Source organism: Nanorana parkeri, unplaced genomic scaffold, assembly GCF_000935625.1.
Source record: "Nanorana parkeri isolate BGI_ZX_2015 unplaced genomic scaffold, ASM93562v1 scaffold1746, whole genome shotgun sequence".
NCBI lineage: Eukaryota > Metazoa > Chordata > Amphibia > Anura > Dicroglossidae > Nanorana > Nanorana parkeri.
In genome coordinates, this window is record NW_017308014.1 from 158,616 (window position 1) to 182,086 (window position 23,471).

Consider the following 23,471-nt stretch of genomic DNA (forward strand, 5'->3'; position numbering starts at 1 on the left):
TAAAAGCTGATTCTCAGCGATTAACAGCCCTCTAAAGCAGCAAATAACTCGTCACGTACAGTGTACGTGACAAGTCATTTGGTCCCTTTGTGGCTGGACGTACAGTGTACGTCTCCAGTCACGAAGGGGTTAATAAGGGTTAATTTTTTTGTGTTTAATGGTTTTTTTTTCTTATTTTTACATTCTTTTATAATTTTTTTGTCTTTATACATGTTTGGGGGAATATCCAGCACTAATGTGATAGATAAAAAACATAGCACGGATTTGAATGCCGATGGCCAATATTAATATGTTGACATATAACATCAGGGGTCTCAATATACCAATTAAAAGGCATCAACTGCTACATGAGCTGAGGCGACTACAGTGTGATATTGCCTTCTTGCAAGAGACACATCTATCGCACTGTACACATATACGCCTTTACTCCCCATATTATCCTGTATGGTATTATGGTACCTCAGATTCAAATTTGTCAAGGGGGGTGGCGATCGGCATTCATAGAAACGTTCATTTTACATGTATATCCACATTAATAGATCAGAATGGGAGATACCTTTTTGTTAAAGGAACAATAGACAGTCAGGTAGTAACGTTGGCTTCAATATATGCCCCTAATAAAAAAACGATAATATTCCTCCGTAAAACGTTACAGCTACTGGCGGAATTTCAGGAGGGCATGGTAATACTGGCGGGAGATCTAAATATACATATGGACCCCGCCTTTGATACATCTACAGGGCGATCCCATATTGCTGCCAAGCGGCTTAAATCTTTGAAAACACAATTGCATACGATGCAACTAGTAGATGTATGGAGGATACATCACCCACATGAAAGGGATTACACGATATATTCATCAATACACGATACATACACACGGTTGGATTATATGTTTGTGGATCACTATCATCTTGGGATCATAAAAGATATAAAAATACTCCCTGTTACCAGACCATGCACCGGTGATGATGACCGTGAGATTCTTGGGGAGAATACCCCCTACAGGCATGTGGAGACTAAATGAGGCTATACTGCGGGATAAGAAAGTGATGGAAGATATAACGAGAGATCTCACTAATTACTTTAAGGAAAATTCAGAGAAAGGTACGTCACCGGGTATGGTCTGGGAGGCACATAAGGCCACAATTAGAGGAGCTCTCATTTCCCATGGGGCGCATATAAAGAGGGGAAAAAAGGGCAGGATAACATAACTCCTAACAAGGGTGGCCACGTTAGAAAGGAGTCATAAAAAATCCCGGACAGCCCAGGCACTAGCAGAATTAATAAGAGCAAGGGCAGATCTTAAAGAGGAATTGTCTTTTAAATACCAGAGATCCCTCAACTATCTCAACAAACACTCTTATGAATTGGGTGATAAACCTGGGAAACATCTGGCTAAAATACTAAAAGCCCGACAAAACTCCAATTTTGTGGATAAAATAAAAAATAAACAAGACGTTATGGTAAATGTGACATCGGAGATATCTAACGTATTTAAAGATTATTATTCCAGCTTATATAATGTGAGAACCGAAGCCACAACCCAAACTAAGGAACAACATATAGATTGTATCCAAAACTACTTAACTACAACCCCTCTTATCTCTTTGTCCAAGTTACAAATGGATATATTGGAATCTCCCATAAGTACGGAAGAAATACGACAGGTCATAACAGGCTTGGCCAATGGGAAAAGCCCAGGACCTGATGGCTACACGGCCTTATATTATAAAAAATTTCAACAGGTGCTCCTTCCCTACTTGAGTGAGTATTTTAATTCATTCATGAACGGCTCCCTCCCAAACTCTTCAACATTACATGCATATATAGCTATGTTTCCTAAACCTGGTAAAGATCCAACCATTTGTAGTAGCTACAGACCAATCTCGTTACTCAATACAGATATTAAAATATATGCCAAAGTATTAGCAACTAGACTTAGTGTACTGTTGCCCCAGATAATAACAAATGATCAAACGGGTTTTATACCCGGCAGAGAGGCAAGGGATAGTACCCAGAGGGCGATTAATCTAGTACATCAGGCCTCATTACTCCCAAACCCCACCCTGTTGCTATTTACGGACGCGGAGAAAGCGTTTGATAGAGTTGACTGGGACTATCTACAGGCTACTTTGCAAATAATGGGCTTGGGACCTAAATATATAATGGGGGTAATGGCCCTATATAACGACCCTACGGCACAAATTAAGGTAAACGGAACCCTGTCGGAAAAATTTACATTACAAAATGGTACGCGACAGGGGTGCCCCTTATCCCCTTTGCTGTTCGCCCTATCGTTGGAACCTTTCCTCACTACGATTAGACTCAATAGGAATATTGGGGGTATCAGTGTGGGTAATACAGAACATAAGCTGGCAGCTTATGCGGATGATACTTTATTCTTCATCTCACGACCTCAGATATCGTTACCCTCACTGATACAAGAATTTGAAGTATTTGGCAAGGTATCCAACTTTAGAATTAATCTATCTAAATCAGAGATTCTGAATATTTCCTCTAAGAGGCATATGGTAAATGCCCTGAAGGACACGATGCCTTTTAGGTGGCAGGAACATAAATTGCAATATCTTGGTATATCATTAACATCCAGAATCTCGGATTTATTTATGGTTAATTATATGACTTTGTTAAATGCAATTTGTAAGGATCTTAATACATGGTCTAATCATCGTCCATGTATTTCCTTAACTGGTCGTATAAATGTTATTAAGATGATGATATTACCAAGGGTATTATATGTACTACAAACAGTCCCGATCTCATTGCCTACATATTATTTACGAGCATTGAGAAAGGAAGTCGGTCGGTATATCTGGAAGCGTAATTCTACGAGGATCTCGTATAGAGTCCTCATTAGAACCAGAAACCAGGGAGGTTTGGCTTTACCAGACTTTGGGATTTACTATCAGGCTGTAGCAATTAATAGAATGGTGAATTTGCACTATCATAAGGAAACTAAAAGGTGGGTAGAACTAGAGAATACGCTTGCTGGACAAATAGTATCAAATATTTGTTGGATCCCCCCAGATTATAGGAAATTACACCTTCACGTTTCGCCACTCACTAATCATACGTTAAAAATTTGGAATTTAATATATTCCCGGCTTATAGGGCAATATAATTCTCCTATAATGCCAGTGACAGATCACTTATATTTTCCACATGGACGAATCAAGTAATTTTAAAACTTAAGCACGTATGTGACGAACACAGAATCTACTCAATAGCAGAACTCCGAGCACAATGGGAGACTTATCCCTTTGACACATGGAGGCATAGACAATTATCACATTTTATATTATCACTACCAAAACCTTTATGCACACTACCTGAACTTACACTAATAGAAAAATTATTTGATTTGATTGAACCACCGCGACATGGTATTTCCCAAATATATAAGATCCTATTGATCCAGCAATCAAATATTGCTGCGCGTTATATGACGCAGTGGGAGCAGGAACTTGAAATTACTTGGACGGAACCACAAAAACAAAAAATTATACATCCCATGGGGCGCATATAAAGAGGGGAAAAAAGGGCAGGATAACATAACTCCTAACAAGGGTGGCCACGTTAGAAAGGAGTCATAAAAAATCCCGGACAGCCCAGGCACTAGCAGAATTAATAAGAGCAAGGGCAGATCTTAAAGAGGAATTGTCTTTTAAATACCAGAGATCCCTCAACTATCTCAACAAACACTCTTATGAATTGGGTGATAAACCTGGGAAACATCTGGCTAAAATACTAAAAGCCCGACAAAACTCCAATTTTGTGGATAAAATAAAAAATAAACAAGACGTTATGGTAAATGTGACATCGGAGATATCTAACGTATTTAAAGATTATTATTCCAGCTTATATAATGTGAGAACCGAAGCCACAACCCAAACTAAGGAACAACATATAGATTGTATCCAAAACTACTTAACTACAACCCCTCTTATCTCTTTGTCCAAGTTACAAATGGATATATTGGAATCTCCCATAAGTACGGAAGAAATACGACAGGTCATAACAGGCTTGGCCAATGGGAAAAGCCCAGGACCTGATGGCTACACGGCCTTATATTATAAAAAATTTCAACAGGTGCTCCTTCCCTACTTGAGTGAGTATTTTAATTCATTCATGAACGGCTCCCTCCCAAACTCTTCAACATTACATGCATATATAGCTATGTTTCCTAAACCTGGTAAAGATCCAACCATTTGTAGTAGCTACAGACCAATCTCGTTACTCAATACAGATATTAAAATATATGCCAAAGTATTAGCAACTAGACTTAGTGTACTGTTGCCCCAGATAATAACAAATGATCAAACGGGTTTTATACCCGGCAGAGAGGCAAGGGATAGTACCCAGAGGGCGATTAATCTAGTACATCAGGCCTCATTACTCCCAAACCCCACCCTGTTGCTATTTACGGACGCGGAGAAAGCGTTTGATAGAGTTGACTGGGACTATCTACAGGCTACTTTGCAAATAATGGGCTTGGGACCTAAATATATAATGGGGGTAATGGCCCTATATAATGACCCTACGGCACAAATTAAGGTAAACGGAACCCTGTCGGAAAAATTTACATTACAAAATGGTACGCGACAGGGATGCCCCCTATCCCCTTTGCTGTTCGCCCTATCGTTGGAACCTTTCCTCACTACGATTAGACTCAATAGGAATATTGGGGGTATCAGTGTGGGTAATACAGAACATAAGCTGGCAGCTTATGCGGATGATACTTTATTCTTCATCTCACGACCTCAGATATCGTTACCCTCACTGATACAAGAATTTGAAGTATTTGGCAAGGTATCCAACTTTAGAATTAATCTATCTAAATCAGAGATTCTGAATATTTCCTCTAAGAGGCATATGGTAAATGCCCTGAAGGACACGATGCCTTTTAGGTGGCAGGAACATAAATTGCAATATCTTGGTATATCATTAACATCCAGAATCTCGGATTTATTTATGGTTAATTATATGACTTTGTTAAATGCAATTTGTAAGGATCTTAATACATGGTCTAATCATCGTCCATGTATTTCCTTAACTGGTCGTATAAATGTTATTAAGATGATGATATTACCAAGGGTATTATATGTACTACAAACAGTCCCGATCTCATTGCCTACATATTATTTACGAGCATTGAGAAAGGAAGTCGGTCGGTATATCTGGAAGCGTAATTCTACGAGGATCTCGTATAGAGTCCTCATTAGAACCAGAAACCAGGGAGGTTTGGCTTTACCAGACTTTGGGATTTACTATCAGGCTGTAGCAATTAATAGAATGGTGAATTTGCACTATCATAAGGAAACTAAAAGGTGGGTAGAACTAGAGAATACGCTTGCTGGACAAATAGTATCAAATATTTGTTGGATCCCCCCAGATTATAGGAAATTACACCTTCACGTTTCGCCACTCACTAATCATACGTTAAAAATTTGGAATTTAATATATTCCCGGCTTATAGGGCAATATAATTCTCCTATAATGCCAGTGACAGATCACTTATATTTTCCACATGGACGAATCAAGTAATTTTAAAACTTAAGCACGTATGTGACGAACACAGAATCTACTCAATAGCAGAACTCCGAGCACAATGGGAGACTTATCCCTTTGACACATGGAGGCATAGACAATTATCACATTTTATATTATCACTACCAAAACCTTTATGCACACTACCTGAACTTACACTAATAGAAAAATTATTTGATTTGATTGAACCACCGCGACATGGTATTTCCCAAATATATAAGATCCTATTGATCCAGCAATCAAATATTGCTGCGCGTTATATGACGCAGTGGGAGCAGGAACTTGAAATTACTTGGACGGAACCACAAAAACAAAAAATTATACATCTTAACACTATCTCGTCTATCAGTACTTTGGTGACTGATACAATGTACCGTTTCCTAGCTCGATGGTACTATACACCTGAAAGAATGCATAAAATGTATCCATATAGGTCGGAACTATGCTGGAGGAATTGTGGAATTACGGGAACCTATGCTCATATTTGGTGGTCCTGTCCCAAACTCCAGCCCTTTTGGTCAAAGGTAGTGGAATTGATTGAAGAGATCACAACAATTGCATTACCTCTGGAACCGATGGTTTGTCTTTTCAACCTTATGGATTTACCAAGTGCAGCCTATAAAAGATCATTAGTACGTACCTTACTTAATGCAGCTAAAATGTTGATTCCATTATATTGGAATAAAAGTTCTATCCCGTCTATGAGAGAGTGGTTTGGAAGAATAGAATATTACCGTATGATGGAAGAAATGACATCAATACGGAGGGATACGTATACACAATATGAAAGTACTTGGCATTGGCAACAATGGATGGAGTTTAAACAATCCATGAGATACCTAGAGGATATAGGTTAGAGGGGTGGTATAGGATAGAAAGATTAGGGGCTGGGGTAATACATACATAGGGCTGTATTGATGTGTGCAGGAACTAGATTATGATGAAGGAACATTATAAGGTTGTCAGAATCTCCCTTATATGGAAATGTATGGCATTTTTGCTCCCCCCCCCCCCCCCCCCTTTTTTTTTTTTCCGTGTCTTTTTCTCTTTTTTCTTTCCTTTTTTGTGTTTTCTAGGTTTGAAATTATTGTATTTTGTTTGTAACTGTGATTTTAGCTGTAAACATGTAATACATGGAATGTGAAAAATGTTGTTTAAGGTTTTGTAAAAATAAAGATTAAATATTTAAAAAAGATGGTGAGGCTGTGGATGGAATGGTGAAGGACAGCTATGTTCTGTCAGTCACCTCTATGACTATGTCACCTCTATGACTATGTCACCTCTATGACTATGTCACCTCTATGATTATGTCACCTCTATGACTATGTCACCTCTATGATTATGTCACCTCTATGACTATGTCACCTCTATGATTATGTCACCTCTATGACTATGTCACCTCTATGACTATGTCACCTCTATGATTATGTCACCTCTATGACTATGTCACACTCCTAACCAGAGTACCCCCAAGCTGGGTGGGTGCTTGTAGTGCCCACGGAAGGCACCGTGTGAATCACAGAATAAAGGAATAATGTCACCAGCACACCAGTTTTTGTTAGTCAATGATCCATTTTAATGGCACATTGCCATCCAATACACAAGCGCTTTCGGGACCGCAGGGGGTCCCCTTCATCAGGCTCAGAATTTTTATTTTTACAAAACCTTAAAATGTTGTTTAAGGTTTTGTAAAAATAAAGATTAAATATTTAAAAAAGATGGTGAGGCTGTGGATGGAATGGTGAAGGACAGCTATGTTCTGTCAGTCACCTCTATGACTATGTCACCTCTATGATTATGTCACCTCTATGACTATGTCACCTCTATGATTATGTCACCTCTATGACTATGTCACCTCTATGACTATGTCACCTCTATGATTATGTCACCTCTATGACTATGTCACCTCTATGATTATGTCACCTCTATGACTATGTCACCTCTATGATTATGTCACCTCTATGACTATCAAAAACAGGATGTCTTGCTGCACTCCTAACCAGAGTAACCCCAAGCTGGGTGGGTGCTTGTAGTGACCACGGAAGGCACCGTGTGAATCACAGAATAAAGGAATAATGTCACCAGCACACCAGTTTTTGTTAGTCAATGATCCATTTTAATGGCACATTGCCATCCAATACACAAGCGCTTTCGGGACCGCAGGGGGTCCCCTTCATCAGGCTCAGAATTTTTATTTTTACAAAACCTTAAAATGTTGTTTAAGGTTTTGTAAAAATAAAGATTAAATATTTAAAAAAGATGGTGAGGCTGTGGATGGAATGGTGAAGGACAGCTATGTTCTGTCAGTCACCTCTATGACTATAAGATTAAATATTTAAAAACACCTCTATGACTATGTCACCTCTATGATTATGTCACCTCTATGATTATGTCACCTCTATGACTATGTCACCTCTATGATTATGTCACCTCTATGACTATGTCACCTCTATGATTATGTCACCTCTATGATTATGCCCTCTCTAGGTGAAATGCATCTCAGCATGGAGGTCCCGGGCAGGGCTTCTGTGTACAAGTTCAGTACTATAACGTTTAAGGACTTGTTCACACGACGTCCGGATTCTGTCCGGACCAGATCCGTGCGCTCATGCACCCAAAATGCATCCCAATGTATACCTATGTGTTTTATGGGCTACACTTCTCACGAGCGCAGTCCGTTCCGGTACGGACAGAGAAAATACTGCATGTCACATTCTGTCCGGTCCGGAAACGCAAAACGCGTCAAAAACGCATAGCGCCGCATCTGCAGATCTGCTCCAGATCTGGTCCGGACATCGTGTGAACAAGCCCGTAATGTTGACATATCCTCGGTGTTTTTCAATTAACTGGGATATTTGGAGCATGGCCGAGCTCCGTCCGGCTGGCCTCTACAGGCACAGGCAGAGAATGGGAGCCTTGGAACCCCAGCAAAGCCAGAATACATGAAATGCCCCTGCAAGAACTATTACCTAGACTGCATGTGACCAGCCAGAAACAGCCATGGGCCTACAGTGCATGCTGGGAAATTTCTCACCATGCAAACTACCTTGAGCGTGGTAAGTTGGTCAATTCCATATAAACCAAGCCTTGTAAAAATGTCTGTTTGCCTAGAAGAGGACATGTACATCTGCAGACCCTGTGCACTCATAAACTGCAAGGCTCCTTGTATGTGAGTAAGTGACGGTGTTGCACACTGTAGAGGAATGGTCATGTAACATTATGAGATGTACATATGTCACGGTGCTAAAAAAACAAACGGCTAATAAAAAAATATTGACAGAACTGGTTAATTGCGGCTGTAACTTCCAGCGAACTTTGTATGCAGGAAATATAAATAATTCTTAGATCGTCCTTAGGCATTGCTCTTCATTACAACCTGGATGCTGATCACATGACTGAACTGCATTGCTTAAAGCGGAATTTTACCTTTAGCAGAAGAGACTTTGTATACCCTTCCTCTGTCTCTTAGTATTATTTCTGTCTGGTGTAAGCTGCCCGTAACCAGTGGCGGACCTAATAAGGGCCCTGGTGCAAGATTTTATCTTGGGTCCCCCTCCCAAGACGGAGGGTGGTTGGGGGAGGGGGGGGAGTGGATCACACTGACCCCCCGCAGTCTCTAATGTTGCAGTAGCATGCTGGACTTACCTGAGACTCTCTATGGTGGGCTCTGCAGGGTCCCAGGTGGGCTGGTCCTTGGGGTCCCTTTCCCTGTACCTCCTCCCAACTCATCTTACCTGCTGCTGCTGGGGCCCGGCCTCCTCCACCTCCTCCCCGTCACCTCTGCCATGCCGCCCCTGGTACAGCTGATACCCATGTAAGAGGCCCCCCAGGCTGCCCAGACCCCTCACATGGGTAACAGCTTTACACCCCCCCTGATGGCGGTGTTCTATCAAAGGTTGTGACTACGTTAGAATGTTTGACCGGTGAAGTAATCCCGCCCAGTTTTTCGCGGTGGAATGTGTGACCGCCAATGGATCAAGCATTCCAACTCTTTGTCAGCTGTTCCAGGGCAGATCGGCATCGCAGATGGTATGTGCAGGAGAACCGATCTGTCCTGGAACAGCTGATTGGTCCTGAAATGTAATTTCTCTCCGACTGCGATCTCACATTCCACCGCACTCACAAAGTCGGATAGAAGTGACATTTCAGGACCGATCAGCTGTTCCAGGGCAGACCGGTTCTCCTGCACATACCATCTGCGATGCCGATCTGCCCTGGAACAGCTGGGAAAGCGCTGGAATGCTTCACCTATTGGCGGTCACACATTCCAACGCCGAAAAACTGGGCGAGATTACGTTAAAATGTGTGACCACGTCATGGGTCACAGTTGCCAGAAGCAAAGTTGCGCTTTACTTGCGTTTTCCAAACGTTTCCATTTACTCAAGCGCATGTACTTTCTTAGCCTCAAGCTACAAGACACCAGCGGCACTAACAGGCACAATTGAAAGTAAAGGGATTCTTCATGAAGAGCGTTGTCACTCTTCGGAAAATATGGAACACAACGCTCAGGTCTGATAGGGGGCTCACATCACAAGTGGCAAGGGACAGGAACCCAGAAGTGAAGATGGTGACGATGTGGATGGAGCTTTGTTCTGTCACCTCTATGATTAAGTCCTGTCCAGGTGAAATGCGTCCAAGGAGGGTGGTCCTATTTACATGGCTTCTATGTACAAGTCCAGTACGATAAAGTATGATAATCGCAAGGTGTATGGGCACCTTTAAAGTGACAGGACTCATCTGTGTCCCACATAGCCAGTCTGTGGGAGGAGCCAGAATTATTGTTGGTTGGTAGGGAATCAAATACTTATTTTACTCGCTGAACTGCAATTCAATGTAAAACATTTGTATCATGTGGTGTTTTTTTTTTGGACTTTTAGTGGATATTCTCATTATTTTCCACTCTGTATATCTGCAGTCCCTGACCATCTCCTGTACCATGTCTCAGTCCCTGACCATCTCCTGTACCATGTCTCAGTCCCTGACCATCTCCTGTACCATGTCTCAGTCCCTGACCATCTCCTGTACCATGTCTCAGTCCCTGACCATCTCCTGTACCATGTCTCAGTGCCTGACCATCTCCTGTACCATGCCTCAGTCCCTGACCATCTCCTGTACCATGTCTCAGTGCCTGACCATCTCCTGTACCATGTTTCAGTGCCTGACCATCTCCTGTGCCATGTCTACAGTCCCTGACCATCTCCTGTACCATGCCTCAGTCCCTGACCTTCTCCTGTACCATGTCTCAGTCCCTGACCATCTCCTGTACCATGTCTCAGTCCCTGACCATCTCCTGTACCATGTCTCAGTCCCTGACCATCTCCTGTACCATGTCTCAGTACCTGACCATCTCCTGTACCATGTCTCAGTCCCTGACCATCTCCTGTACCATGTCTCAGTGCCTGACCATCTCCTGTGCCATGTCTGCAGTCCCTGACCATCTCCTGTACCATGCCTCAGTCCCCGACCATCTCCTGTACCATGTCTCAGTCCCTGACCATCTCCTGTACCATGTCTCAGTCCCTGACCATCTCCTGTACCATGTCTCAGTGCCTGACCATCTCCTGTACCATGTCTCAGTCCCTGACCATCTCCTGTACCATGTCTCAGTCCCTGACCATCTCCTGTACTCCTGTCTCTGAGCACCACTACTCTCGCAGCTCTCTGTATATCAGCAATTATAGATCTGGACAGATATTAAACTAAAGAAGCACACTTGCAGTCTATTGTTATCACAGACTTGCAGACTTACACCAAGACGGAGGAACAGTTAAGCTCAAACGTAGTATTGCTAAGCACAACATATTTCACGAGCAAATAAAGCTGTATATGTATAACTAGCATGGAAACAGAAAAACAAGCTTTATGAACCATAAACACAAGAGTTACATTGAACCAATCTTGAACACAAAAAATGAATTCCCTGTAAATGTCCTGAGAGGACATGTGGCAATGCGCATACACCTGTACAGCTATTGCTGGAATTCTCTCTTCCAGTTCAGTTCTTATCTCCCAAGACACCCCCCCCCCCCCATGCACACACTGATCACTAAACAATCAGTGTTGTGATTGCACACACACTCCGTGTCTCTCATTCCTGGACTGTGCTGGGCCGGGCTGGCAGGTGTGGCCGCACTCTGGATATCTATGTATATAAAGGACATGAAGGATGAGCAGAGCCACATGCCAGATTGTTGTACGGACACAATGGCTGAAGTCAAGGTGGAGGAGCCCAATGGGATTCAGCAGAAGTCAGAGGTGATGGAGTTGCCGGAGAGGAAGGAGAAGAGGGGGGAGAGTAATGCCGAGAGCGAGATGACCGAGAGCGAGGCCTATTCCTACAACCCGAAAGAGAAGGAGAACCAAAGCACGCTTCTCCTGCTGTGGTCGCGGTTCAAGAAGTGTATGAGGCGAAAAATTCCAAGTCAAGCCTACGTATCATACAACATACACTCCATAGGATGAGGTCAACAATCATCATTTCTGGGAAATTTCAGGTCACAATGATAAATCTGTACTTTGAGCAGAAGAATATTACAGGTGGTGCTGACGGGGCTTAAGAATTCCCAAGATATAGAAAACCAACACAAAAGGACAAAGAACCAGTATAAAGTTGCACAGACGGTGTGTAGAGATGATGGTTTGGGGTAATGATACATGGTAAAGGATGGAATGAGATGATGGCGCCCCATGCGGATCATTAAAGTTGTATTTCTGAGTACCGTGTAATGGTGGCCACACACATCAATATGATCCTTCAAAACCGCAGACCAGAGACTTTCTGTTTGATCAACTCAGTTGGTTCTTGAACAATTTTAACTTCAATGCCGTGTATTGTCATCTACGTGTGTGGTCATTTACATGTATGATCATCTATGTGTACGGTCATCAACATGTATGATCATGTATACGTTTTGTCATCTACATGCATGGTCATCTATGTGCACGATCCTCTATTTGTTTGGTCATCTATGTGTACAGTCATCTACATGTATGATCATCTTCATATATGGTCATCTATGTGTACGGTCATCTACATGTATGGTCATCTATGTGTACAGTCATCTACATGTATGATCATCTTCATATATGGTCATCTATGTGTACGGTCATCTACATGTATGGTCATCTGCATATATGGTCATTTACATGTATGATCATCTTTATGTATGTTCATCTATGTGTACGGTCATCTACATCTATGATCATCTTTATGTATGGTCATCTAAATATATGGCCATCTATGTGTACAGTCATCTACATGTATGGTCATCTTTGTGAACGATCCTCTATGTGTATGGTCATCTACGTGTATGGTCATCTATGTGCACGATCCTCTATTTGTTTGGTCATCTATGTGTACAGTCATCTACATGTATGATCATCTTCATATATGGTCATCTATGTGTACGGTCATCTACATGTATGGTCATCTATGTGTACAGTCATCTACATGTATGATCATCTTCATATATGGTCATCTATGTGTACGGTCATCTACATATATGGTCATCTATGTGTACGGCCATCTACATGTATGGTCATCTGCATATATGGTCATTTACATGTATGATCATCTTTATGTATGTTCATCTATGTGTACGGTCATCTACATCTATGATCATCTTTATGTATGGTCATCTAAATATATGGCCATCTATGTGTACAGTCATCTACATGTATGGTCATCTTTGTGAACGATCCTCTATGTGTATGGTCATCTACATGTATGGTCATCTATGTGAACGATCCTCTATGTGTATGGTCATCGACGTGTACGGTCATCTATGTGTATGATCATGTATATTTTTGGTCATCTACATGTATGGTCATCTATGTGTATGGTCGACTAAATGTATTGAACTCTATATGCATGATCATCTACGTGTATGGTCATCTAAGTGTATGAACATGTATGTGTATGGTCATCTAAGTGTATGAAAAGGAAAGAACTGCTTGATCACATTAGATCTTATCGGTTTGTGTTCCTCGCTCCCAGCTGAGAGTTTATTGTATGTTTATGTCACAACTGTCCTGCAAAAGGATTGTACCGCAGTCAGATCTGTGGGCAGCGCTGTTATCTATGTCATTCCTGCTTGTAGCTTCATGCTAATAGGCAATACTTGCCACACATTGTCAGGGACTAACAAGTGCCTGCTTGGTCTCAAAGACTGTAATGAACCAATCATCCCAATATGCAATTCTGCTTCTGACCTGCATCATGTTATGATGACCCGGCATTGCATCCGTCAATCAGGCAATGCTAAGCCATCTGCTATTTGGGTTCAACTAGTGCGTTCCTCCAACAGGAGAGGGTCAGAACGAGACTGAAATAAACATGGGTACGGCATCTACCACCTACCAAGTAAATGCAGCCTCATATATTCTCCGCTGCTGCGAATGGAAGCAAAGCACAATCTAAGGAGTATGATAGCCCAGCTGACCGCCAGGGCTTAGCATTGCTGCCATAAAGGTGTTGGTGAGATCATAGGACCATGAGGTAATGGTCACAGGCTGTGTCATTGGCCACGAGATGTGTTATATTGACATTCAGCAGGTATACGAGAGACATAAAAAACTTATCAAGTTGAAAATGTAATGACTGACCCTGTACAGAGTTGGAGATAATAAATCTACCGGTCAGGGCATCCGTTTGTGTCTGGAATAACATCACTAAACCAGAACAACCTCTCATCACGAGACACGTCTGAAAGTGATTCAATGTGTCTACAATGACTGGAAATCCCCTTGTTGTCACTGGAACCATTGTCCCCGCAAACTCATTAGCTTGGGGCTCATGCCCAGCAGCGGAGAACGTATGAGGCCACATGTCCTAAGATGGTGGATGTAGGAGAACATCTAAACGTGTCCATACACTTTACAACCCTCGCAAGACTTTCGTCTTGCGAGGGTTGTAAAGTACTTTAAAAAACGTACGATCTTCCCATCTTGGACAGGCAGATCGTACTTGCCCGCCCCTGTAATGAGGGGTGGCTTACGATGACTGCAAACGGGCAGTGTGCGCGTGCGCACACCGGCCCGTTCGGCAGTTGTCGAACCAGCAGGCCACTAACTCCGGTTAATTCTGGTTCGACGGAAGACTTAGAAACGGAAGTAGAAACGGTCGCAAGCTTTCCATACACTGCACGATCATACGATCGCGGGATGCCCCGTGATTCTCGTACGAGAAGCGTGCAGTGTATGGTCACCTTAACACTCGTCGTATTTCAGCCTCAGTCCTGCCCTATAAGAACCCATAAAATGGATTGCTTATCATGGCCCAAATACCCCCCCCCCCCCCTCATTTTACATCAGAACCGTAAGAGAGGAACCAGCCGTGGTGGGGCAACAAGTCGCTGAAGCTTGCCATAGCTAGATTTCTCTTGTTCAGTCCTGCTAAGCAGCGTGGATGGAGGAATCTTCCGTCAGCTAGACTAGAGTATTCTGAGAACTGGCTGTCGCAATGCCCAAACAGAGACTGTAGCTGATTGGCTAACAATGTTCTGTCCTTCTATCAGTACAGGAGGACTTCCTGACACCGGTAATTTACTGCCAATCCCAATGGTGTCGTATACAGGGTCAGTGTTTTTAATGTTGAAATAAAATATGTGCGTTCTTATCAAAGCTTAAATGTAGCTCCGAGTGCTATTTAAAGCCCCTTATCATTTATTTGTTTGGTAGTTTTCCCAAACTTTGTCCAGCCCGGGGGTTTCACCGGTGTACGGTACCGAGCTTTAGTCTATAAATAGACAGACAGTTCATGAGCTTAGCTTGTAATTGCTAGTCTAAGGATAATTCAGTTATTATTATAACTCAGATTGTAAGCCCTCAGGGGCGGGGCCCTCCTTACCATCTTGTCTTGAATTGTATTGTGATTGTAATGTCTCCCTCATATTGTAAAGCGCTATGTAAACTATTGGCGATATATAAATCCTCTATAATAATATACAACATCAGATATTTATTACAGAAAATGTTGAAATGTAATTAGATCAAGTACATAATTCTGTCTTTATATAAAGGTGCCCATACACTGCTCGATTCTCGTACGAGAATCGAGCAGTGTGAACTAAGACGTGCGACCGTTTCTACTGTACGGTCGCACGTCTTTTGTCGAGCCAACATGCTTGAAAACCAGCCGAGAATCGTACGATTCTCGGCTGGTTTTCAAGCATGTTGGCTCGACAAAAGACGTGCGACCGTACAGTAGAAACGGTCGCACGTCTTAGTTCACACTGCTCGATTCTCGTACGATCGCAGGATTTCGCCCGATTCTCGTACGAGAATCGGGCGAAATCCTGCGATCGTACGAGAATCGAGCAGTGTATGGGCACCTTTAGTCTCTGAAGATCCTCACTCAGACTGGGGAGGGACGGCACCGGGGGGCAATCAGGCTATGTTGCAACGCACATGTGTTGACAGTGAATATGATGATGGAAGAGAGAGCTTGATGGGCACCGTGATGATGCGACTCATAAGTGCGCAGCTTCTCTTTCACTGTCCAGTCAGCATGCTGAGCGTGTGCTCTTGATGAAGCTCCACTGAAGTGGGGGTTAACCCCCTTGAAGTCGGCGGCGTTAAACCCCCTTCCTGTCCCGGCCATTTTTCAGTATTCAGCGCTGAGGTACTTTGACTGACATTTATTCCGTCACGCGACGCTGTACTGAAACACATTTTATATCATTTTTTGGGGGCACGTAGAGCTTTCTTTTTAATGGTATTTAATCACCACTACGGGTTTTATTTTTATTTTTTACTATATAACAAAAAAAGTACTCTTATAAAACATTTGTTATCACCCAGTTTTTTGGTAAAATATAAAAGTCGGGGTCACGTCGGGTAAATAGACACCAAACATGTTAAGCCTTGAAATTGCGCGCGTCCACGAAATCGCAGAAAACGACCACACCCAAAATTGGCCATAGGCGACGCTTTAAAAGCTCTTACCGCTCATCGTTTTAGTGTTATCAGTGATTGATGGCCCTAAAATTATTGCTCTCACTGCGACGTTTGCGGCAATGTTACATGTGCGGCGTAATGGGCACAATCATCGTTTTCGCACATAGGCGCACCCACGTGTGTTTGTGGGGGGGGGACTTTAAAAAATGTTTTGTTATTTTACATTTCTTTTTATTTGTGACTTTTTTTATGCATTCATTTTATTTAAACTTTTGTTTTTTACACTTAACTTTATTGCTATCACATAGGGGATAAGAAATCCCCTATGTGATAGCCAATTTACATGCCAGGTCCTCTTTATGGAGACATCAGGGGTCTCTATTACCCCTAATGTCACCTATGGACCCCCAGAGAAGCTGATGTAGCAGAGATCTGCTTCATAAGCTTCTCACCGGCATCTGTAGCTGGAGAGTGACACTGAACGCAGGAAGTGATGTAACATACATCACTCACTGCATTCGGGGACCGAGAAGAGATCAAAGGGAGATCGTGTACTCATCTCCCTTTTGATCTCCACTGACCGCGTCGCCGTGCCGGTCGCAGCCGCAACGGGCACAGCGGATCTCAGGACCGGCAGCGAGGAGGTGGTGGCGACGGAGGTGCCGGGGGGCGCACACCCGCAGCTACTGCATGCGATCGAGAAACGCCTGATCGCTTGAATGTAAACAGCCATCGCTGGCTGTTTACATTGCTAACAGTTCCCCACTCGTGTGCTCGCTGAATGGCGCGTACGACAGGGGGGAGGGGCAGGACGTCTTAAGACGCTCCTATAAGGCTCCCGTCCGGCCGTTCAGGAACGGTCATGGACGGCAAGTGCTTAAAAAGAGCTAAGTCTACTGTTTGGCAGAAGTATCTGTGAATAAGAAATTGCACAGTCCCTATATAGGTACTTTGAGTGTAGTTTGAGCTGCATGTCTGGAGTGGAGCTTAGACCTAAACTTAGAAAGCTTAAAGAGGAACTTTACCCAAATCTTCAAAATAACAACAAAGGCAACTTTATAAATGTTGAGTGATGACAATCTACAATCAGATACTTTGAGATAATACCGGCTTTTTATTTTTATGCATACCTTATTTTTCTTTTCTACCCCAGTCCTCTCACAGTGGCCATTTTAACCAAGGGCAGGTTACTAGCTCTACCTGTACTTCCTGAATCTCTGGCACATGTGACCATGCGCATCATCTCAGGGGAGGAAAATGCCTTTCCCTGAGATCTTGTGAGATTACAGATGAGATTTCCCAGCAATGCTCTGCTGATGTAACCTTCCCAGGATGCAATGCTTGGGTATGATCACATATAGTTTGTGCCAAAGTGGACCAGGAAGTGGAAAAAAATTAATTGTAAGTAAAAGGAAAATATGTTTGTTTAATCAATGAATGTGAGATGATTTCATATCAGCATGCAGAGCTGAGTGCTGATCTGATTTGGTCAAAGGGGGTAAAAGTCCACTTTAACTACAATAAAAACGAATGAGTGTGGGTGCGCTGGCACCCCAATCCACCAAGGTGATGAACCTGTGCACCGCATGCAGGGCAATGCATTCCCTAAATAGGGCCAGGTGTAGTTTTAGCCATGCCGAGGTGCATTAACACACCAGACAAATGTAAAGTTAGAGATGAAGGGACTGAAGTCTGCTCATTTACTTGTTTGAACAGAGTGGTGAAAAGATAGATCCTTGTCAGATTTTACAAGTGCTCGTGTCCCTGTTGTGAAGATTGACCTAAATTATATGTACAAACATTGGCTCGGGTTTAACATTTCTTGCCTAGGCTAGACCAATAGAACTTTCAGCTGAAATAAGCAAAATACATTCCGGGTTCATGAAAACAGAAGGTGTACAAAGTCTGAGAATAGGTTTTCTTTCTAAAGCAGCCACAGCCTGAGTAGAAAAGCCCATCCCCTGCCAGCATGCTGCAGAGAAGGACAACCGCTTCCCTAAGGCCTGGTTCACACCTGGGCGTTTTACAGCGCGTTCCTACGCTCTGTAAAACGCTCAACATGTGAAAGCCAATGATTGCCTATGGGCATGGTTCCCACCTGGGCGTTTTACAACGCGCAGGAACGCGCTGCAAAACGCCCTACGCCCAAAGAAGTACAGGAGCTTCTTTGGGGCGTATTTGCCGCGCGTATCCATTGGGATACAGCCAGGTAGCCCTCGGAAACACGCGTTTGTCGCGCGTTTTTTTTTACAGCGATTCGCACGCCACGAAACGCGCGACAAACGCGCATATTTGATACGCCTAGGTGTGAACCCAGCCTTAACCTGAAATCAGAGGAAGCACTTTCAGTCCAGGAGAGGAGCTGGTACAACTGTGCAAGACTGAAGGGAAGGCCGGAGTTCAGGATTCAGTTTTAGAATAGATCAACGTGCTACCTGGATGTACTGATTGTGTCTTTGTATTCATTGATTTATCACAGCTGTGGGCCGGACTTTGCGTTACGGACTGAAGCGATTTGGTGAGGACTGGATCTTCCTGTTCTTGTTGGGGATTAGTATGGCTTCACTCAGCTTCGGTCTGGATGTCGTCGTTGCCAAGCTACAGCGATGTGAGTATCAGTGTCGCCCTTACTAATGAGCCGGCCTCTGGCCACGATTACAGCGCACTTTTTCTGATTATTATGCTGCATCATATTATTAAAAGATCATTTATTTTATTGAATTATCATTCTGAAGCTGTTATTGTAACATTTTCCAAAAATAATTTTCTTCATCCCTTTTTTCCCCATACAATTGTGGCATAGTGGTTAGCACTTCTGCCTCCCAACACTGGGGTGTCCCTGGTTCCAATCCCAGCCAGGTCACTATCTGCAAGGAGCTTGTGTGTTCTCCGTGGGTTTGCTCTGGGTACTCCAGCATCCTCCCACACTCCAAAGACATTGGCTCCTTTCCGAGCTGGCCCTGTATGTGAGATAGGGACCATAGATTGTAAGCTCCTTGAGGGCAGGGACTGATGTGAATGTGCAACTATGTAAATTGTCGGCGCTGTATAAATAACAGCGATGCACCACTACCGGTTTTTGGTATCAAGTACTGATATTTATATTTCAGTACTCGCCGACACCGAGTACCGATACCAGTACTTCTGGTAGCATGAAGCCGGCTTCACGGGCAATCAGGGAATTCCTTACCCGCTGCCCGGCTTGATTGCCCTGGGAAGCCAGCTCCAGGCTGATTGACCGGGAAGGGTCTTTGGACGGCTTGATGCTGGTTGGCCGGGAAGCTGGCATCCAAGCCAATTAGAATGGAGCCGGCTTCTTGGCCAATCAGGAAGGTGGGCCATTACCCGCTGCCTGGCTTCCTGATTGGTCGGGAAGCCGGCTCCATGCTGATTGGGATTAGAATGGAGGCGGCTTCTTGGCCAATCAGGAATGTGGGCGATTACCCGCTGCCTGGCTTCCTGATTGGTCGGGCACCATGCTGATTGGCTAGGAAGATGGCCTCCCGGGCCAATCAGAGGGACATTGCCTCTGACCAGCAGTGCCGCGAGGGAACATGGAGCTGCTTTCCAATCACAAAGTCAGGCCGCGGGTAATGACTCGGGGCCCAGCTTCCTGATTGGCCAGGAAGCCGACTACATGTTGTTTGGCCAGCTCCATGCTGATTGGCCGGGAAGCCGGCTCTATGCTGATTGGCCAGCACCATGATGATTGGCTAGGAAGCTGGCCTCCCAGCATGGAGCTGGCCAAACAGCATGGAGTCGGCTTCCTGGCCAATCAGGAAGCTGGGCCCCGAGTCATTACCCGCGGCCCGGCTTCATGATTGGAAGGCAGCTCTATGTTCCCTCGTGGCACTGGTGGTCAGAGGAAATGGCCCCCTGACCAGAAGTTCCAGTATCGGGGATAAGTACCGGAGCATTTGGGCGAGTAAGAGTACTCAGTACTAGTATCTGTATCGGTGCATCCCCGATAAATCCCAATAATAAATAAATAGGGCTTGTGTCACAGTTCAGCAGCAGACTTGCAGCTGAACTGTTACTTGTAGTTCTACAAGTATATACATATCTCTTACCCCTGGTTCTGCAGGCTTGCTGTGCTGGGGGTTGTAGTCCTCCTGACATGTGCTCTGAACCTAACCCACTCTTGCACCAGTCTGCAAGCTTTAGACGTCGGCCGACCTCTCCTGCTGTTTCTTATGCAGCTTCTCGGGCCAATCAGTGCAGTCTGCTTGTGGCCAATCCTGTGGATCCTCCCTCTTCCTGTCTCTATTTAAACTCAGGCCAGCGAACGGCATGCTGCCCGAGCAACGCTTTCCCAAGCTAGTCGCTGAGGCCCCTGTTTGTGATTTACCCTGAATTCCTGGAAGTTTTCTCATGTACCGAACCTCTGGCTTTTCCTTGGAAATCCCTGTCTACTGGCTGCCCTGTGCTTCACTTGAGTTGGGTGGACCTAGGGATTGTGGCCTGGGGTCAGCACGCAGCCAAGCCCATCTTCACCATCAGGAGCTCTGGTGAATAACGGCTGGCTCTTAGATTCCACATCCTGGGGGCCCCCATGCCACCTAGTCAGCATTGCAGCACTTGTCCTTGTATTTTGAACTTCCAGCTTAAGCTGACTTCCACTGCCTCATTCAGTTCCCCTGCTCTGTTCCCTGCTTGTACTCCAGCTCTGGGAGTCGTCAGCCTACACTGCTCGCACCCTTTTCTCTAAGTGTCCCTGGCAGTGTAGTGGAACGGGTCCACATACCTGACCATACCACATACCCGTGAGCCCCGATCCGTGACAGCTTGAGATCCAAAGAGGCAGATGTCTGCCACCCAAGGTGTCCCTATTAGTCCCCAGAGTAGTCAGACGTTTGTAGGGATGATCGCACCAAGTCAAATATGAGTACAGTAAGTCTTTATTGCACGTCAGGTGACATTGTTTTGCCTGATGAAGAGGCCACATTTAGGTTCTAAAACGCTCATTCTGTGACTCCAAAACGCTTATACATTCTGTGACACCATGCTTATCTGAACGTCAGTAAAGGACGGATTGATAATGTGGACCTCGGTGTGTTGGTGATCTCCATGTTTCTTCTAAAAGGTGAAAAAAGAGACAACCAACACCTTCCGGGGGCTCAGAATTCCCCCTTCATCAACTGCTCACAGAAATGGCAAAAAGTTACGGGACACCAGACTGTGATATAAAAAGATAAACGAGTGTCCAGGATGCCAGACCAGCGACCCAAATCAGAACACTTGTCTATTCTTTGGCCAAAATTGCCCAGCGTGCTCGGGGCTTTAATCTAGAATTGATGGTGGAGACTGTAAAATTTTACTTATATAGGAGCCAGCATCACATAAACTTCGTATAGTGAATCCAGAGGCGCTCTGCTCTGGGAGCTTTCAGGAATACAGCTGTCAGATCCTGGTCGGCTGTGGCCTGGAGAGCAGCAGATAGAGGACTATTTGTTTTGCTTGGCAGGGAAGACATCGGGGGTCTAATAGACCCTTATGTCTCCATAGAGAACTTCTAACACCATTAATAGCATCACATGGGGGCACGTAACTTAATTTTTTTTAAAGGTGCAATTTTAAGATTAAGTGACTTTGTACAGTTACCTTGAATCTAATCTGACAACTTTAACACTTAGGCCTGGTTCACACCTGGGCGTTCCTACGCGCTGTACAACGCTCAACATGTGAAAACCAATGATTGCCTATGGGCATGGTTCCCACCTGGGCGTATTTCAGCGCGTGGGAACGCGCTGCAAAACGCCCTACGCCCAAGTACAGGAGCTTCTTTGGGGCGTTTTGCCGCGCGTTTCCATTGGTATTCCCGAGTGTGGATCGGGGTTAACAAAGCGGTAACCCCCCCCCCCCCCCCGGAGCCACCCTCGGGAATACAGCGTACAGGTTTTACCTTGTCCGCGATCCCCGCTGTGTCCTCCGGCGGCTGCCGACTTCCGGGTTCCTATAGGAAATTCCTATTCTCATTTCCATCCGATGGCCGTAATGCGAAGGGATAGCAAGAGAAGGTCGAACCAAACTGGCAGTTCAGAAAATAAGGCTCGAACAGTTGTATTCCAACTCCAGGATTCCTCCTTCACCCTCCCTGCAGACCTTCCCAATGCTTTATATGTTATAAATGTGGCTGCTGATTGCATGTAGATTAAGATTAATCTCAGCATGCGGAAACTATCGTACCTACCAGACAGGGATCTATGTGTCAGTGTGTGTATATGGCTGCCTATGAGTTGGCAAACTGCATGTGGTGGCAAGCTACCCTGAGATGTGTGTCTACTGTTTGTGGATGTGCGTGGCCAGTGGAAAAGCGATGACACAAGGATATTAGCTCGCTGGATAGCTTAAAGAATCACTTGGTTACCCCACAGCCCTTAGGGTGCACTGGAATGTATGCCAGAATTGTATCACACTATGCATGTGGTACTGCAGGCATGATTGCCCTACCAATAAAATTGGCCAAAGACTGTACTCAATGTAGAGGGCTACCATTATCTTTTCCATTCTCCTATGTGGCTGTGTGGGAGGCCTTGAAATGTGCTTCCATGCCTTCAAGTTTGGACCTGCAGTGCTGTCTAATGAATTTCCCTGCATACAATGACAATGCTGAGAGAGAGCCAAGGGAGAGGAGTGAGTGGGCATGTGCAGCGGTGTTTCTGAAAGACAGCCCTGGATGACGCATTGACTGTAGTCCATGGGATTACAGAAGGCATGTGTATGGCATCTAGGGCTGAGAGCAACATGTTGGCTAAAGCTGGTCGTCATCCAACCAGGAAGTGGGACAGCAAAAGCAGAGAACTGGGCAGGTATAAACCTGTGCAGCAGCAGGAGGTTCGAGGAGGTGGTGTCTTGTAGTTCCTCTACTATAAACATCTGAAGCAAGCTGTACAACTCAAAGCGGTCTGGAAGCAGACAATAAGCGTATCCGGTAAGAAGGTCTTAGCTCAGGACTGAGCCCAATAAGATTCCTTGGTCAGAATCAATAATATTTTGTGCGTAGT

General features: G+C 44.3%; 1 protein-coding gene across 1 annotated transcript in view; it reads left to right on the forward strand.

The window, feature by feature from the left end:
- Positions 1–11,778: 11,778 nt before the first annotated feature.
- LOC108799512 (chloride channel protein ClC-Kb-like) overlaps positions 11,779–23,471 on the forward strand; it is a 53,306-nt gene continuing 41,613 nt past the window's right edge. The window contains exons 1-2 of the mRNA XM_018571376.1: positions 11,779–11,971; positions 18,947–19,075. Of these exons, the coding sequence (XP_018426878.1) occupies positions 11,830–11,971; positions 18,947–19,075 (271 nt within the window). The 5' untranslated portion in view covers positions 11,779–11,829. The remainder of the gene's footprint in view (positions 11,972–18,946; positions 19,076–23,471) is intronic.